At 41.2% G+C, this 20,220-nt stretch overlaps 1 protein-coding gene across 11 annotated transcripts in view; it reads right to left on the reverse strand.

Annotated features, from left to right (window-relative positions):
• SUN1 (Sad1 and UNC84 domain containing 1) overlaps nt 1–20,220 on the reverse strand; it is a 54,727-nt gene that overhangs the window by 24,348 nt on the left and 10,159 nt on the right. For 7 of the 11 annotated variants that reach the window (XM_082199684.1, XM_082199692.1, XM_082199687.1 and 4 more), the window contains exons 1-3: nt 12,776–12,871; nt 6,984–7,187; nt 4,006–4,196 (exon numbers count right to left, since the gene is read on the reverse strand). In XM_082199684.1, the coding sequence (XP_082055810.1) occupies nt 4,006–4,196; nt 6,984–7,187; nt 12,776–12,852 (472 nt within the window). In that variant the 5' untranslated portion in view covers nt 12,853–12,871. Of the gene's footprint in view, nt 1–4,005; nt 4,197–6,954; nt 7,188–12,775; nt 12,872–20,220 lie in introns of those variants that run through there. The other 4 variants (XM_082199689.1, XM_082199688.1, XM_082199690.1 and 1 more) reach the window with 2 other exon arrangements.

Consider the following 20,220-nt stretch of genomic DNA (forward strand, 5'->3'; position numbering starts at 1 on the left):
AATTTACAGTGACAAAGCAGTACCTTGCTCCACTTGGAAATTAATGCGCCTGCTGCTCTACAATTCTAGCAATCCCCACACAGCATGCCTCCTTGACAGGAAACAGGATATAAGCTGCTTTAAGAGAGTCATCTGTCCCTCTGTTTCCCCTTTCTCTAGTTTCTCAGGCACCTGGCCATTAAAAAAGACATTAGTGAATCTTCCACAATTCTCCTAGTGTTTTACATTCAGACCCTCTGTTTAACTTGCTATTTCAAGTAGAAAGCAGCCGGACTGGAATGCATATTCCCTGTATTTTGAAACGTATTGCTATAAAAATACTTCCATCTCAAAGGGTATTTTTAATTGACAAAATGCCTGAACAATTTACAGATGGAAGCAAATCCAACACTGTAAGAATGACAAGTCATCTTGAATGAAATCATATCAGTAACTAAACTGGTTTCATATATGTCCAAAATTCAAATCGTAACATGGGGCATTGGCACTATAGGGACGCAGGTGGCGTTGTGGGTTAAACCACAGAGCCTAGGGCTTGCCAATCAGAAGGTCAGCGGTTCGAATCCCCACAACGGGGTGAGCTCCTGTTGCTCGGTCCCTGCTCCTGCCAACCTAGCAGTTCGAAAGCACGTCAAAGTGCAAGTAGATAAATAGGTACCGCTCCGGTAGGAAGGTAAACGGCGTTTCCGTGCACTGCTCTGGTTCGCCAGAAGCGGCTTAGTCATGCTGGCCACATGACCCGGAAGCTGTACGCCGGCTCCCTCGGCCAATAAAGCGAGATGAGCGCCGCAACCCCAGAGTCGGTCATGACTGGACCTAATGGTCAGTGGTCCTTTACCTTTACCTAGTCTCCTCCACCCTCCCATCAAAAGGAGTGCCACCTGAGTGCAACTTTTCACAGGGGAAGTCAATGACAGGGTTTATATTTGAAACACACACACTTTACAGGACAAATTTACTTTTCAATACAGAATCCACAATTCCTTGTTTAATAACTCTCAGAATCTTCAGCCATCGTGTATTTCTGCTGAAAGAATCAAAGTGTGGGTTTTGTTGTAGACATATTCACAACTCTGAAGGTGATAGTAAGTCTTCATGCTCCACACTCTGTGAAAGCTCATTCTCAAAATACTAAGTTGGACCCAGAGAGATCCTTTAAGTACAAATTCACTTGTATTTGGTCAGCAGAATTTAGAGCCATAGATCCACATAGGAAGCTGCCATATTAAGTTGAATTAGTGGTCCATCTAGCTCAGTATTGTCTCTACACTGATTTATAGTAGGCCTCTAGGATTTTTGACCAATCTTTTGCAGCCTTGCCTGGAGGTGTTAGGGACTGAAGCTCGACTTTTTGCAAACAACAAAGCATGTGTGTTGTTGAGCTATGGCCTCTCCCTCTGTTTTAATCACAAAACTGCTTCTTCATATATATATATATATATATATATATATATATATATATATATATATATATATGCTTTCGTAGATTTTCACGGGTATAGGAATGCAGGTTTTGGTGTCTTCGGGTGTCTTCCCGTGTAAGAGTCGGGGTGTCTGTGCGACGTTTCGACGAGGTCTCACTCGTCATCTTCAGGCTGGTGCTTTCGGCTTCTTGTTACTGGAACAGAGCAGAGTCTGGTGTTTGAGTTCCTATAAATACTGTTGAGGGGTGTGGTGTATAGCCTCCAACATTCTGGGTAGAGAGGAAGTTCCTAGATTAGTGTGCCTTTTCTTCTTTTGTTCCTTAATTACTTGAGGGATATCTTGGGTGATTTCATGAGTGATATTCTGAATATCACTGGGTGGGTCATTAATTACTTGAGGGATATCTTGGGTGATTTCATGAGTGATATTCTGAATATCACTGGGTGGGTCATTAAGTGTAGATTAGTTGCTAAAGCTCTTGTGTCTTGACCTCTTGAGCTTGTGAAGAGTTTTTCTGAGAAGATGGCTGTGCTGCATTTAGTTGTGCTCTGGCTTGGCTTCGTGTATAGGGGCGAGCTATGGTTTTGTGCCTTGTGCCAGCCAGATCTGTGTAGGGATTGCAGGGGGGTGCAGCATCCGGAGGTGCCACTATAGTTTGGCTACTGGATGGAGTCTGTAATATGTCTGTGGAGAGGGTCTGGGTTTGGGTCTGGTGTGGTTGATTGGTGACGGCATTCTGTGTGCCTCTGGTTCTGGTGTCGGTTTTTGTGGGGAGGGCTAATTTCCAGATGTCTGGCAGGCGGGACGTGTCGTCACGCTTGTTCATGTTGTGAGGGTGTTTCTCTATCTCGATGGCTTCCATGATTATTCTCTTGTGGTGATGTTCCATGTTAAAGAGCAATTTGGAATCTGCAAAATTAATTTCATGTCCTGTTTCTTTCATGTGTTGGAAAAGAGAGGAAGTTTTTTCTTCTTTTTTGACGGCATTCTTGTGTTCTGCGATACGTGCATTTATTCGTCTGTTTGTTTGTCCAATGTACGTGGCTGGGCAGACTTTGCAGGGTATTTCATAGACCCCTTGGTTTTCCAGCTGGATTTTGTCTTTTGGGTTTCTGAGGATATTGGCTATTTTTTGGTGTTAATCGCCAATGGATACCAGAAAAACAGGGTTACGAAGCTAATCCAAAAAGAAACACCCCCCAAAAACCAAGACACAGAAGAAAACAATGGCATGGCCCTCCTTCCTTATATCAAGGGCACTACAGACAAAATCAGCAAAATCCTCCATAAACACAATATCAAAACAGCCTTCTGCACCAACCAAAAAATAGCCAATATCCTCAGAAACCCAAAAGACAAAATCCAGCTGGAAAACCAAGGGGTCTATGAAATACCCTGCAAAGTCTGCCCAGCCACGTACATTGGACAAACAAACAGACGAATAAATGCACGTATCGCAGAACACAAGAATGCCGTCAAAAAAGAAGAAAAAACTTCCTCTCTTTTCCAACACATGAAAGAAACAGGACATGAAATTAATTTTGCAGATTCCAAATTGCTCTTTAACATGGAACATCACCACAAGAGAATAATCATGGAAGCCATCGAGATAGAGAAACACCCTCACAACATGAACAAGCGTGACGACACGTCCCGCCTGCCAGACATCTGGAAATTAGCCCTCCCCACAAAAACCGACACCAGAACCAGAGGCACACAGAACGCCGTCACCAATCACCCACACCAGACCCAAACCCAGACCCTCTCCACAGACATATTACAGACTCCATCCAGTAGCCAAACTATAGTGGCACCTCCGGATGCTGCACCCCCCTGCAATCCCTACACAGATCTGGCTGGCACAAGGCACAAAACCATAGCTCGCCCCTATACACGAAGCCAAGCCAGAGCACAACTAAATGCAGCACAGCCATCTTCTCAGAAAAACTCTTCACAAGCTCAAGAGGTCAAGACACAAGAGCTTTAGCAACTAATCTACACTTAATGACCCACCCAGTGATATTCAGAATATCACTCATGAAATCACCCAAGATATCCCTCAAGTAATTAATGACCCACCCAGTGATATTCAGAATATCACTCATGAAATCACCCAAGATATCCCTCAAGTAATTAAGGAACAAAAGAAGAAAAGGCACACTAATCTAGGAACTTCCTCTCTACCCAGAATGTTGGAGGCTATACACCACACCCCTCAACAGTATTTATAGGAACTCAAACACCAGACTCTGCTCTGTTCCAGTAACAAGAAGCCGAAAGCACCAGCCTGAAGATGACGAGTGAGACCTCGTCGAAACGTCGCACAGACACCCCGACTCTTACACGGGAAGACACCCGAAGACACCAAAACCTGCATATATATATATATATATATAGTTTTGAAATGTAAGAAACAGCGGCCATTTTAGCCATGACAGTGGCCTAGATGTGTAACCATTTCTTTCTTACTCTGCCTTATTGAGTATAATGCAGCTTGCGCTTTGAACTAGAACTGACATGACAGATAAGAGTATACATGCTAAATATACGGTATGTGTATCGTAGTACATTATTACCTACCCCAAAAATGGTCAACAGCTGTCTGCTCCTGTATTGAAGACTCATCCAATATGGTTGACATTAAAGAGCCATCACTTGCGTGGCTACTGAAACTACTGTGGCTAAAACTGGAAGAGCTCGGCACACTTTTTCTTGGGGTATGTCTTACAGAGCCAGACTGTTTCACCACACTTTTACGCTGCTTTACAAACCTTAAAGAAAAAGAAATGTCAAAGCATAAATGTGAAACATTCACCAACATTTCAGGCATATTAAGAATCTGTAACACAAGGCAAAAGAAAAGGGGCATAATAATCCAGCAGGTCTTCTGAAGCCATGTCACTGGCTATAGCAACAAAAAAGGAAGCAGTTTTCCTTTCCTCTTAAACTAGGAAGACACGTGAAGGCAGCTCTGTATCAGGAAGTTTTTAATGTTTGACATTTTAATGTGTTTTTATATGCGTTGGAAGCTACCCAGAATGGCTGGGGCAACCCAGCCAGATGGGTGGGGTATAAATAATAATTTTGTTGTTGGGAAACATTACTCCAACATTAAAACCATCACACAGCAGATAGTGGCTCTATTCAGATACACCAGTCTACAGTCTATGCTAACCACAGGGTCTATACAATGTGGAAACACAGGTTGTAATCTACACAATGAGGCAAAGTACAGTTTATTTCAGAGTTGCTTGCTGGTTTTTTTGTTTTCTTTCTGTTAAGAATTCCCAGCTTAGTCGAAATGACACAGAAATTAGGACACCACAATCATGGCTTCACAAGGTGTCTGAACTGTGTGAAAACTGAACTTCCAGGGTAGTTTATGATAACAATAAATCTCTTCCTGAGAACTGCTAACCTATAGGTGCCAATGAGGAAAGAAGATCCCTCTTGTCACAAATTTTGTGGCATACACAGAAAAATGCTTTCATTCTGCTTCTAAGCATCTTTGAAAGCATATGCATTGTGAAAATATCAAGCCAGCCCCTCCCAGAGTTCTATATGACTCATGGGAGGAGGAGGGCAATCTCTGACTTTGCACAATAATCACAAGCAGTGACAAACACTGCTTCTGCTTCTGCACAACTCTGGTACCTGGTGTAACATCACATTCTTTTTCCCCAAAGGACTTATGGGAGGAAAGAAGGGTCACAACTATACATAATGGCTGCATACCAAAGCTGTTCCAAATTTGTGGATCTCTTTTCAAGCCAACCCTGTTCTATATACTATGCCAAAAAATATGCAGAAGTCCTTTTTTAAACCACTGATCCTAAATTTGGAAACAAGTCCAATTAAAATTAAATACCTGTAGCTTCTAAATAAAGTAGTATAATCTAGGCAAAGTTAGCCCTTTAAAGTCCAACTTTTAATGCATGAAGTAAGTAAAAGTCTGCATTTCTCCCATTTTAAATCAATTGTACTTTTAATTTTTTGACTGACTATGCCAATTTTATTTTATTTTTAGCACTAGAAATGGTCACATCATAAAAAAAAACCAATATGCACATATACATTCTGAATCCTCTGTTACTGTAATAGTATTTCCAAGAAGCAAGGTCCATGAACTTTGATGATTAAATAAGCATCCTTTGGAATGAAGATTAATAGTGGGGTTTCTTGTAGGAAGACCCACTGAGTAACATGTGACTTATGTTGTCCTACTTGGAAGCAACTCAGAAGGGACTACTTTAAAATAAAGATGCAGTAACAGGGTTTAAAGAGTGGCACTCACAAAACCATTTCATTGGGATTAACCCAATGAACAGTTCATACATTTTCTACAGGGGATAGGGTGGCTGTGCAGGCAATGTGTACATGTGAAATAGTTCTACTTAAGTCCCACTGAGGTCACAAGGAACTGCGTTACATGCCATTTGCAGCTTTTGAGTTCTCATAAGAAGCCAAGATAATCCATAATCCTAAAATGTTTTTCTTGTGAATATTACCTCCTTCCATCTAGTATGAACATATTTGTGATCAGCCAGAATCACTGATAGAATAAACAATTTAAATCATGGTAAGGGAGGGGTAGACAAAAGATATTCCAGCTAATGACTGAAGAAGGAACAAGATTAGAATAACCTGAATGATACTGTATAGCTTTCTCTGATGAGAACCTCCAATTAGAAACTCCCCCCACCCCCCCCCAAAATGCAATGTTAACCACACTGAGTGCACAATGCAAAACAAGATAAAATGATTACTAGAATTTCCAGTTACAGAGTTAATCAATCCATTTGAACAGTCCAGAAATGTAACCAGTCACTGGTCACCAGAGAAGCATCTCCTGTGGTTGACAGATCTGAAAATAATGTAGCCATGTGGACTACATATATAATATAGCTGTCTTGAAGATCTACTTGCCTCTTTTATTTTAGTTGGGGACGCAGAACACTGAGCTTACATTAATGCTTCACAGAATGACCAGGTACAAAGGAGGATCTTGCACAGAGGGGGGAAGTTTGGCAAGAACAGCTTGTTAAAGATATGAGAAAAGCTGCCCCACTCTTAAGATTATGCAACTATTAAAAGTTTAGAAGCTCCATCCTCAACCAGTACTTTGAGTTTCTCGTACAAACCACACTCTCCAATTGCTGCTGCTACTTTTCTTGGACTCAAGAGTCACAAAAGCATGTGCTAAAAGGTTAGGGAAGAAAACCTAACTCAATTGGAGGCTACAATAGTAACTAGTACCATTTTTTAACAAATATTCTTTTAAAGAAATTCTACAGTACAACAGAGGTATTTGCAAAACTGAAGCATCACCTTCAGTTCTCCAGGAGAAGATGCCTAAATTTGGGAGGAGCAGTATTCTTCTTTTTGCCCACTGAAAACCCAAACCTTTTAAAGAAAAACTAGTAACTATCATAATTCCCAATGCAATATAGAAATACAAAACAAAAATCACAGCTTGCAGTTGAACCCCTTAAAATTTAATAGAATGGAAGCAGTAAGAAGGTAACTTACATGAAGTACCTATTAAAAGAAATGCTTACTTAGTTGACTGGTCTGCAAATGCCTTTTTCCCGCCATAGGAGCCGCTGCCACCACCAAAGATGCCTTCATTGTGTGTATCCTCAGGTGTGTTATATGTTACAGCAGACAAACGTAAGCTGCGCCTTGACATTCTTGGGGAGTCAAACACAGGGTCCAGTTTGTGTTCAGTCTCAAAATCTAGAGCAGTTGATGAGTAGCTTGAACTATAAAGAAAAGACAGAAAAAGATTTTGGTATATCTGCTGAAGGCAGCAGGCAGCTTCTCAACAGAGATGAGGAGACAGGAGTATAATTAACTGCTGTTGAACAATCCATACGGATTGCTGTTAATGCTTCCAAGTAAAAATTAAGGCACTTAAATCTTTGAATCTCTTTGGGCCTTGCTCATCTGAGAGAGTCCCCATTTCTCCTTGTGCAAACCCAACATTTTATTGAAGATCAATGCTACTTCCCATCATGCAGAAAGATCAGAACATCGGAAAGGAACACCATCCTTTTCAAGGCTTTGAAATCTACCTCTTTCTTAATCTCAAGGGGGAAACGTGAGGCCCACTTGCTTATGAAGACATTCAGGATGTGAGCTGTTGCAATAAAATAATCCATTTTAATCATCTGCTGTTCTACAGGATTGGACATTAAACAAAATAATGTCCAGTTATTTACTTATTGCTATGGAGTGGGCATGTATCTTTTTATCACTTTAACTAATTTCTCAGAGTAGCCTCAAAAGGTTTTAAATATTTTAAATGAATGAATAAATATTCCAGTGCTTCAGGAAAGTTAGTTTTGAATCCTAGAGTAAAGGTGGGGAATCTCAGGCCTCTCTATTTGGCCCTTGTCACTCTCCCCAGGGGTGTAACTTCTCCCACAGACCATAACTTCATTGAGTACTTTTGCATTGCTGGAATGTGTCCTTGAAACTGTGATGATGCTTCTTGCTTGCTTGGGAGAACAGAGGTATGTATGTTTATATAAACCTCTAGTTTTTGCATGGGTGGACTGTAACCTCCTACACAAAGAAAAGGGTCACATCTCTTGTTCTGCCACTTTTGTTTCTGGCGCTTTCCACCACTGGTATGCACTCCCTGGAATGCTGCCAAGAAGAAAATGTGGCCCTCTGGTTCCAAAAAGGTTTTGTGTTTTTATCATCACTGTTAAAGTTTGAATTTGTCCGAGGGATCAGTTTGGGTAGCAGCGGAGTAGCGTGGGTTGTCAGCACCCAGGGCAAGGCAAGTAATTTGCGCCCCTTACCTGGGGCAAGGCAAGTAATTTGTGCCCCCTAACCCGGGGCAAGGCAAGTAATTTGCGCCCCCAACCCCTAACCTGCCGCCGCTGCCAGCTTCTTCTTGCTGCTGCCTGGTCTGGTCTGGTGTGGTTATCTCCCGCGCTCAGCGCTGCGCTGCCACTGCACTGTCCCTCCCCCAGATAGTCCCTTGCTCTCTCTCCGCACCGCATGCCTGGCACCCACCCCCTCCACAGTGGGCGGCGACCCAGCGGCTCGGATCGGATTCGCACAGACAGCACTGCAGTGAGAGTGAGTGAGTGAGCCAGGTAGGGGCTGAGAGCTGCGAGTGCGAGCGCACCCCCCCAGATGTTGCGCCCGGTGCGGCCGGCCCCCCCTGCACCCCCCACGCTATGCCACTGTTGGGTAGTTTCACTTGCTTTCAAATATGTCCTATCTTGAAGTCTAAAAGGCGTGGCAGCTTGGCAAACATGGCCAGAAACTAAGTTTACAAGCAGAACTGTGACACAAACTTTGGAGTAGACAAGGCAGGTGCTCTCCACAAAGGATCACCTATTGGTCTTCCCTATGCTACTTTCTTCCTGCAGCACACAGCTTCACTTTTGCACGTAAAACACCATCCCATGTGTTTCCCTGCCCAGTACCACTACTACTACTATCAAGTGGCAGGATACAGTGAAGTCATCATTAGGAAAGAGTGGGGGTGACAGACATGGTGACTCTCCCCATGACTGAAATGCACTCTACTGTACTTGCTCTGGAAACTGCAATTAGTGCAGAATGCTGCAGCACAGTTGCTGACAGGAGTGAGACCTCGTCAGAATATAACGCCTCTGCTCAGATATCTGCATGGGAACCCAATTTGTCAAATGACCGAGTTCAAGGTATTACTGTTAGTATATCAAGTCCATAACAGCCTGGGACCAGTTTAATTGTGGATTGCCCTACCCCATAAGTATCCATTCACTCCAATCTACAGAACTGGCACTGTTACAGGTGCCATACAATACTTGTTCCACACTTGTAAGAATCTGATTTTTTAGTGTGGCAGCACCACCTATTGATATCAGACAGGCATCTTTGCAGTACTCAGCAACCGCTTTTTGTTTATTATATTATGATTGTTTTTAAATACCTGTTTTCATTTGTTAATTCTAATGCTTTTTTGTAAACAACTTAGAGGTTTTATTATTACAATCAAGTAATGTGGTAAACTAAAAATAATAATAATTTTAAAATGGTGATACATTTTTCAAGGGCCAGCACAGTGCCTGCAATAACAAGTGGTCTGTCCTTATATCCAGGGAGCCATGTTAGTCTGTTGTAGCAAAAACAAAGTTGTTAAATGCACCCATGAAAATATAAGTTATTTTAGGGGAAACTAATTTAGGATTACATTTTTAAAAGCAAAACAATGGTCTGAAGAGACTCCCTTTTCATGGAGAAGAAAATGTAATGCCACATTAAACCAAATGTCAATGAAGTGGAACTAACGATGAAGAGAAAGCAGCCTTGAGCGTTGTGTGGTTAGTGTTAGAGGGAGGAAAAAAACAGAATTCTGGCTTGAGAATCTCATTGCTAAAAGTTATTAAACTGAAACTGTTGCAGGCCAAAAATGGTTTATCTTCTGAGTTACACCAATAAAACCCAGAGACAAAAACATGCACAGCTTCAGTTTTAAAAGCAGGAATGCCAGGAGACTGCAATCATAACAGAAGATTGGGTTCAATCATTTATGGGGAAGAATGGGGTAGCTCAGCGGCAGAACATGTGCTTTGCAAACAAAATGTTTCAGTCCTAATAAGTATGTCCAGGTAGGGCTGAGAAAGACCCTTGTCTGAAACCCTAGAGAGCTGTTGCCAATCGATGTGTATTACTGAGTCAGACCATTGGTTCACCTAGCTTGGTTTAAAGCAGCTTCCCAGGATCCAAGATTTATACTCTAGACTTTTAATTGCATATATAAACATATTTCTCCATTAATTCTGCAGTTTCACACGTAGGAAGAAACTGAATATAGTCTTCCCTTCCACTGGCACGGAAGGGAACATTCCAGCACATGGGCAGAGGAGAGTCTAAATTATTTGCTAATCATTTTAAGATTAACCACCACAAAGGAGAATTATCTCCAGCTTGTCTACAAATAATCAGGGGTCTGCAGGGATTGAGTGTGGAGTGCCACATTCAATCATGTGTGTCGAATCCCTGCCCCCACCCACTGTCTGAAGTGGGACAGCCCAGACACAGGTTTGCTGTCTGAAAGAGAACTAGGCCATCCACAGCAGCCCAAATCGTATTGGGCCTCAGATAAGCTGGACCAGGGTTGCTTAAGATGCATTAAAAGCATGTTCTACGATAACTGAAGATGGGGAGGTTCAAGCACAGGGGCCGAAAGCAGGCCTCCAGGTCTCTAGCTGGCCCTTGAAACTCTGACCAGGTTGCACCCTTCACAGGCCCTGCTTCCAAGCCTGAGTGTTCTTTGAATGGGTCCTTGAACTCTGATCATACCTCTTGCTTGTCTGAATAAAGGACAGAGACGGATGCATGTAAAATTTACAGGATAACCAGCTTCATATAACCAGCATGCTTTAGTCTAATTAATGCATGAAGGGTTTAATACTATAGAGTAAGCTGTCCTGCCAAGCTTAGCTATGTCACTTCCCCTTACCCTGGGCAGAAATAGGTAAACAACACTTTGTTCCCTGCTTCCCGGTCTACTTGAGAACTCAGCATGTGAGGAGGTCTGAGCTGGTTCCTCCAGCTCCGCTGCACTGCTCTCACCAACCTCTCGTGTTCCTATACAAATAGTTTAGTAATGTTTTACCGCTTTGTAACTAAGCTACTTTTTACTGCCTCTGCAACTTTTCTAACTGACGTATGGAATAACACATTATTTATTATTACCCATAAATCTCAGGGCAGGTTCCTGAGGCCTTTGGTGAGTTTGTAAGTATGCCAATTTAAGTTACCGAATGTGTGTTCTATGCTGGGAAACTTCAGAAGGAACTTTTAAATGGGACAGTTTTGGAACTCACCCAGAATAACATATTTTTAAGGTTTTACATCCTACATTTTCACACTTCATTTGCCTCATATTTTATGAATTTATATCCGCTGGTTTTCTCTCACCAATCTTGGCATTCCAGAATTTTCTTCCTTTTATATCTATTTTTCTTGAACCAATAACATTTATATTCATTCTTCCTCCCACTTTTGCCTCTGGCCTCACAGGCATGTGGCCCTCAGAAGGTTGCCCAAAATGGAATGTGGCTCTTGGGCTGAAAAAGATTGCTTGTTCCTGTTGTAACTTCATTTAGTACCTGGCAGCTCACAATTTTGCTTTTTAAGGGAGTGATGGCAATAGTCTATTTAAACACTCCCCACAAGCTACTATTGGCACTTGTTATTATACGGCTGTTTTTATTCTACTTCTGCAAGTGATGTACTACAGGCACACTATTCAAATGAAGTACCAGGCGCTGCAGACAGCTGCCACTAGCCCCAATTTGTTTTCACTTGGCAAACACACCTATTTGTTTAATAGCATATTTGTGAGGGCTGCTCACAAATGCAGATTGTTTTTCAGGTCTTATTACTCTAGCTAGTAACAGCATAAATGGTGTCCTACAAACAAGAAAATTGCTCAAACATTAACAGTGCAAGAAAAACAATTGTCAGTTGTAAATTTCAGAGATGGAAATAAATCCACAAAAGTAGCCAGCCCCATCTACTTCTCACACAAGCTATGTTGGTGGCACAGTGGAGGTTGGAAAAGGGGAAGGATACAACCCCTTTCCAGGTAAAGCAAACTTCTTACCTAGTAGCCTGGAGGTAACTGACCACCAGCAACCAAACAAGTAGCTATTTACAAGGCTAGTATGAGAAAAAGAGCTACAGAACACACCAGTTTTTTAAGCTCCACATATTTTTCATGGTGACTTACTCGGGGCATAACCATTATTCAGTAATACTCAAACTTGATCTACTATTTTCCTTTTTCATCTAGGTCTAGGCAACCTGACAAATCTCTGACAATACTATCTTCCTAACAGTTACCCCTGCCCATATTAATACTGCAGGATCAGTAACATGTAACATTAAAAGTTTATTGCAAAACTTAGCAATAAAAGCACAAGTACGAGTAACAGTAAATTTATACCTTTGTACTTACTCTGCAAAACTGACAAGGATTCCTCTTTGCAGTATGGAACTATATTAAGTTATCTACACACACACACCCTGCCATGTAATACCCCCCACCCTGCATTTGCAAGCTAAAACAATGGTATTTGGGTGTGGTTCCCAAATATTTTATTTACAGCTACTGCCAAATCCTGAGTCACTGTCTTAGTCACCAGTGGTGCTGGATTAGAATCTACTGTAAAAACCTAAAACCAAACTGCTACATGTAACTATAAACAGGAAAGTCAGTGAGATTTATGATCAAATGCCAGGTTTCTTTCCTTGATTTAAATCTTGCCACGAAACAACATACAAAGAAACCAGGTTCTATAGAAGGCAGCTTCTCCATAAGGAAAAAGATTCTCACCTGAGTGCATAAGTATAGCCAGTGTTCTCTGGCACGCATTGGGGAGGGGTATACGTGTGAAGACGTGAAAAATCCATGGTCACTGTTCAAATCATACTGCAAAAAGTTGAAAACACAGTGCTATATAACAGTTTAAAAGACAGAAAAAAGAGCTCTTGCTTGGTTCAGCCGCTACTTTAGAATACTGCAAATAATGCTTTGGCAGAGGAGGAAAAAAGCCACTGGTATCAGAAGTAGTGTGCATTTTTAATGTGGCTGCTAATGTTAGATATCCCTTATCAAAAGTCACATGAACCCTAAGCACTTCCTCTTCTGGACAGCTTTTTCAAAAGTCTTAGGCATGCTGTGTTCTATTTACAAAGTTCTCTCAAATGGTGTAATAAAAAGCTAAACCCTGTCCATACCTACAGTGCTGCTTATAGTATACTTGACAGATTATTAAACTGCACTTTGCTGGAAAAAACCAAGAGTTTACAACACCCACAATAGTATTTTTTCCCACTGATACTAAACTAAAGGTTTTCTAGGTATTGAGAACTGCACCAATCAAAACAGTTAAGTAAACAAAAAGTGATGTGTTTCATGTAACAACACATTTTTCTTTTAACATTTCATTTATGCCACTGGAATGGAAAGAGGGAGTCTGGCTCGGCTTGTGCTTTGAAAGAGACACAGCCCTGTTTAGCTGGGATTGAGTCAACTAATCACCTCGAAGGGAGCAAAGGCGCTTATGTACACACCCTAAAGGCTGATCCAAAATGCAATCACAAATCTAGTGCTGGATCTGTATTTCTGGAACTTGTTTTAGCTCAGGCATTTTAAGGGAGTCACTTTGAAATGTTTAGACTGTGATCTAAAGAGCCACACAGCTAGTTTTGCTCATCCAAAGGGCCTTTGGGTATGTGTTTTTCAAGAAGCAGTCCTGAATGCAAGCTACTTTTAAAACTAAGCATTTGTAAAGTATTTTTGTATGGTTTGGAATGCAGAAAAAAATCCCACACAGCACACTGAAGGTCTTGGATGGGCCTGCAGTAGCTCTTTGGATTCCAGTCTTATTCAAAGCATTCTTATCCCACGCTTCAGCAGAAAATGTTTCAGAGTAGTTTCCAGATCAACTAAAAAAAGAAAGAAAAACTCCAGCCTTGCCTTTAGGCCTATAGTGTAAAAGACTAAAGGAAAAAGAAATGGGTAGGGAGGAGGGGGGAAGCTAACTTAGGGACAATTTAAAGTTACAATTCTTATAGAGACCAGCTGGGGTGGAAACAGTTCAGGTGGCCTGATGGAATAATGGAATGAGGAATGATGGAATGATGAAATGGGGAAACCCAGCAAGATGGGCAGGATATAAATAATAAATCATTATTAAAATTATTATAATAACCCTTGCTGAGTGACAGGTGATGATGATGAAGAGCCAAAAGCAACCGGTCTCCCTGCAGAGCTGATGGAACAGCCCTGCTTCTCTTCTCTAATTCTGCTGCAGCCTGAAAGCAGGATTTTTGAGTTTTCAGTCTTTTACGATGAGTATAAAAACTGAATGGATATTAGCTGAAGGGCTGCTAGACTGAAAGTGAAGGAAACACTAAAATTTTAAACAAAACCACAATTTAAGGTTGCAAAATGCCTAGATTTACGGAGCAGTTCAAGTAACAGAAGCATGAAGAAATGTTCTTTCATAAGAACACAACACAAAACATTGAGCAATATTAGCTGTAAAGGCTGGTATTTTTAGACTTACTGGGCAAAAGGGTGCCTTCAAGGCTGATATAAACTAATTCACCCTGTTTTAAGATCACATCAGGCGCACAAACACTGTTCATCTGTGCTCTTATGTGCATGCTAGACACAAACCAGGGATTCTATTCTGACTGCTTACATCATGCTAAGTGTCAACAATCATCATCAGTACAGGACTAGGAGGAGGGAGAGGACGAACATGCAAGAACCAAAGCCAACCCACCTCTCCCATGGTGAGCCTTAAGAAGAAGTGATGTGCTGCCCTCAAAGGGTTGTATCCAGTGCTAGCCCTACCAAGAACAAACCCTCAGAAATGCATGAGCATGACTAATATAGTCCCATTCATTTAAAAAGGTCAACATTGAGTATGAAGTATTCAGCTAAAACTCATAGTGACTAAGACTGACAAACTGCTGCTTTGGACAAAAGGAGGACGCTAGATGACACAAGATTCTGGTTATTAAAACTAGATGAAATCCAGTGCTTGCTTTTAATATAATAGTAAGGCAAGTTACTCATGCAGGGCCAGGTTCTCAGAACAGTTTTGATCTGTCCTGTACCAATGTGCTAAAACAGGCAACTACCGTTATGTGCATGGTCACACATGCGTGCACAGTGCCAAATCTGGAAGCAATGTGAAAACGTCATAAGGATGTCACTGAAACATCACTAAATTGGGGGGTGGGGCGGGGTGTTTGCAGGCTTTTTCAATGGGCTTTCTGATTTCACACAAGTGCAATGACCCAAAACACAACCCCCGTGCAAAGAGGGAGTTGCCAATATTTTTTAAAAAGAATATTATTTCACATAGAGTGGCTGGGGAAATCCAGCCAGATGGGTGGGGTATTAATAATAAAAATAATAATAATAGCAGCTATAATTTGGCCTTGAAGACAAAGAGGTTTATAAGGAAATGTTCACTCCATTTGTGAAATGAGCACCTCATAGATGAAATGAAGTGCTCTGTGCTTGCTGTTCCGACGGTGACAGAACAGGCTATGGCCAAACACATACAGTAAGGTAAAAGGCCTCAGTCCAGAATTAGCACTCTCACAACCACAGCTCAGTAGTGTGGAGCTGGAATGGTAAGGCGGTTCTACCAGACAAGCACATTCAGAACACAGGCAGCGCACGTGAATGTGTCTGGATTGCAATGCCTTGACGACAAAAATTAATTAGCTGTAATTTGCTTCAAAACCCAGAAGAGGATGTTGATGCTCAGAAACACCCCAAACACCAGGGAAAGGAGACTGCGGAAGAAGACTGGAAGAAATTCAAGATTTATCTTAAGAACTATTATAAACTTGATGAAGCTTAGAATGTCGAGATTTTACAGAGAGAAAGGGTTGCAGTAATATAAGATCAGATTAAGAAAGGACTATGATGAATTAGGATGGGAAAGAACATTTATAAGTTGCTATAAAATTTGGACATGAGGATGCAGAAAGGGGAGGTATGGGGAAGTCCGAGGAAAGAAGTCTATGAAAGGATATTTTGAAATTATATTTGTTTGTTTGTTTGTTTTTCTTTTATGTTTGTTTGTTATAAAAACTTTTGTAAAACTAATAAAAATTTTATAAAAAAAAAAAAGAAACACCCCAAACACCTGACCAACAGAGAACACAGAGTACGTAGGTTGGGGAACTTGTTTATAAAAGGTCTATGACAAAGCACAGAAAGTTAATGACCTTGCAGCTAATTTTAACAACATTTGTGCAATTTGGCACAGTGATGTCTTCACCCTATGCGCATTACCTGGTTTATTTACTGGCACCCACAGCCCAGCAAAACTCCTATTCAATGAAGTTGTCATCTGCACATGCACAACAGAGATCTCAGATCTACACATCTCTGCTTAACTGCAACTTACATTTACAAATCAGATGGAAGCTGGTTTGAGAGATAATGCATCAAACAGCAGTATCTCCCAGGAAACTACAAGATGCATACGAATTGCAGCTAACATCGTATGTACACAGTTTCAAATATCAGCAGTGGGAGGGCACTGGAGCCGGAGTAAATGGGAATGTGTACACAGTCTCAGAAAAGAGTTTTATCCCAGTCCATAAGTGTACTGCATTTATACATGCAATTTCTAAAACTATGTGTGCTCTATATATACATCCAATTGTTTTATAAATGTTTTTTCTGTAATGTGAAATCGTTTTGAGATGGCTCATAGGAAACTATTCATAAATAAATAAATAATGTCTAATAATCACCAAATTGGCACAGTTACTATCATGTTTAATTTGCAAGACAACCAGAAGTTGAAATCAGGTTATAATTCTGGTTTCAGCCATAGGTTTGAGGGGAGTCTAAGGTTAGAGGTACCTATTGCAATGCTGGTTCAGATGCAATGTGAAACAACAGTTTCAGGGAAAAGAAGAGGGAATAATAAGGGAGGGGTGTGTAAGAGAATGGGATGCTCCCAATTGCCTGACTGGCTTGGCAACTGGGCAATGCACTGTCTGATCTGGAGCAGTGTAATTACTCGTATAAAACTGCAAAGCAGTGTACCCAACAGCTAGAGATACTGGAAACAATTGAGAAACCTGGCTGTCTACAGTTCCCTCTGGGCCCAAACACAGACTAAGAGACACTGTTACTTACCAAGCAGCATTGCATCAACAAATCTAATTTTGACCTGGCTGCTCAACAGCTGTCGTCACCCTCCTGAAACCCCACATATGAAACCTTAGATTGCCAGGGAATGATCTTTAACAGGCACAAACACAAACTACGTAGTGAGCTGTGACTTGTGTTCTACAGGAACTGGACACATAGCTATTATTTGCATACATCCCCCTTTACTCAAGTTGGAGATGAGCTGTTTAATCATTAAGATTCCTTTCCCACACAAGGCATCTGGCAACTTTCCAAGAACTAAAACTAAATATATTTTGCTCCTTCTTCAGACTATTCTGTATAGCTACAATCACAGCGAAAACTAACGGCAAGGTTATTGGAAACTCCCACTTATAGCTAGTATTGTCTTCAGCCTTCTGTTGCAAAAAAACGCAAGTGCATACCCTAAAAATGCAATCTAGTGTAGCATTAATATTTCTGCGGAAAGGTCAGGTTTCTAGAAAAAGCAGGCACTGATCCTTGGAGGAGCACAATGACCCTCAAACTCATAAACAAGAGAAAGGACGTTTGAAAATCTACAAATATGTAAACACAAAGAACTTGGTTATTGCTAAACTTTCTCTTTGGGAAAAGTAGATTGGGGCAAAATTTAGTGGGACAACTGTTCGTTTGTTTGTTTTTTACATGGAAAGCCCAACAAATTCATATGGAAAGTCAAATAAATGTTAGCTATGAAGGATGAGTTGGTGTGGAGCACAACCCTGTCTTCTTGAAAATAAATACACTCATTTTCTATGACCAACAATGCTCTTGTGCCCCCAATTCATGGGGGAAATAAACATAATTCAAAACCCAATTTTCCAGGTAAGCACTCAAATAGGTTCAGAAGGAGGGCCAGTAAGAGCTTTCAGGACTAAGGAATGGTTGCAAGTGTGGCACCTGTGAACAGAGCGAGAGTAGATAATGAACTTACTCCTTAATTTTATTTTTTTATGTGAGATGATGGGATAAGAATGAAATGTAGATGTGGACTGTTTTAATCTCTTATACTGTTAGCTGTAATTATTTTTAAACTGTTTTTATTATTTAAATTTTAATAGTATATACATTTTGTTAAGAAGCTACCCAAGAATGTTATCAAGCATTGCCATCTGTCTCTTAAGAGTAATGATTGCTGAGCTCTTGGTCAGCCTGTTGGAGAAGGCTAAGAAGTCCTGACCAGAGGCAGAAACGGAATGGAGTGTTTCTCTCTTGGGATCTGTGGATGGCTTTCCATGTTATTTCATAAGTCTGTGAAGCTGAGAATCTGCAGGAGGTCAGAATGGTGTTAATTGTTTTCCTCACAATCCCAGTCTTGACAGCATTGCTGTTCAGTTTTGAAGCATAAAAGTATGACTGATATCAAAGGGATGGTAGATTGGGCTCTGAGAGAGAAGACAGTGAGATGAGGAAGGGTCAAGGGCCCAGAATCTCACATTCCATTAAGTCTGGGAATCTTGGTCAGCCATGTAGAATATTTCAGATTTCCATGTGGAATGACTGTGTCTTGCATAGGACTTTCCCTAAAAGTAGAGAGACAGAAAGGTATATAGGAGGCCTAGTAGCCACTGTAGAAAAAGTGAATCTACCACTTAATATCCCCATTATTGGAATTTGGAGAAGCAGTGTGCCATTTTGGGGTTCCTTTGGACATGAAGAATATATTGACAATTAAGAAGCCCAGATTAAAAGTTATTTAATGAGTTCTAGATGATACTGTCCTTGCTGAAACCAAAAGAAAGTCCACCATAAATTTCAGCTGCCCAGCCCAAAATAGCTGATCCACTCAAATAACAAGAATGGGAGCTCACACCAAAATAATTGGCAGTGGTGGCTTTGATGGAAGTGGAATGGTCTCCCTCAGGAGGTTGTGGTCTCTCCTTCCTTTGAGATTTTAAAGCAGAGGTTGGATGGCCATCTGTCCTGGTAGCTTTAGTAGAGATTCTTGTATTGCAGGGGTTGGACTAGATGACCCTTGGGATCCCTTCCAACTTTACAATTCTACGAAAGAAGCATCCGGATCAAATCTACCATAGGCCAGCACGATTCTTCCTATCAAGGATTCATCTTGAATTCTGCTTTTTTGGGGGAATCGCTGGCATGGGTATTAATGCAGCCACGAAGCCATCCACTGAGAGGACAGTGCACCTATCCATCACTTCTATGGAAGAGGATAAAACATTTTGTGATAGGTTTGGAAGCCGCAGCATCTTGTCCTCCCTTTCCTGAGCCTGTGATCAAACCTGTGTGGGTTACGAGGCTATGAAGTTATAGAAGCACTCTTCCCTCACTTTCTGTCAGAGGGAAGATAGGCTGAAATGCCTGAATAAATGAGCAAGGAGGCCTCCAAACCCACATCTCTGTAGAAAAACTGAATAAGCACAGGAACCTCCTGCACAGAAGGGATATCAAAATTGCTGTCCCTGCCTTGGACCAGAGAAGGGCTTAAGCCAGCCCAGCCTTCTCTGCTGTCCTGTGACCAAGAATTATCTGGCCACAGAGTGCACAGAGAAAAATATTATAAATTCAAATGATCCAAGAAACATCGCAAAAAATTGTGGCCAACTCCTACATTATTGCATAGAAGACAGAGCCCTGTTTGCACCTCCAGTTCCAAATTTACTCAATGTATAGAGAGGAGACAAAACAATGAAAGCCAGTATGGCATAATGGTTAGAGTGCTGGCTTCTGACCTGGGAGACCATGGTTCGAATCCCCACTCAGCCATGAAGCTCCTTGGGCCAGTCACTATCTCTTAGCTTAACCTAACTCACAGGGTTGTTGTGAGGATGAAATGGGTGAGAACATGGCTATAGTGCAATAGCTTCATCACTCAAGTAAAAATAGCCACATTTTAAAAGGGAGGGGGATTTTCTGCTCCTCACAATGATTCCAATGTGTCTCTCGGTACTCAGCAATCTTATTGACAGAAGTCCATGGCTCAGGAGAAAACTATGCAAATTGCAAAAGGCTTCAAACTTTCACTTTTGTTTTTGAATAAGGTTCAAAAATAAGACTTTTTTTGGGGGGTGGATATCTCCACTTATTTTTCTTAACAGGTCTGGATGGTGGGATGGTAG

This window comes from Podarcis vaucheri, assembly GCF_965113315.1.
Source record: "Podarcis vaucheri genome assembly, chromosome: 14".
Lineage (NCBI taxonomy): Eukaryota > Metazoa > Chordata > Lepidosauria > Squamata > Lacertidae > Podarcis > Podarcis vaucheri.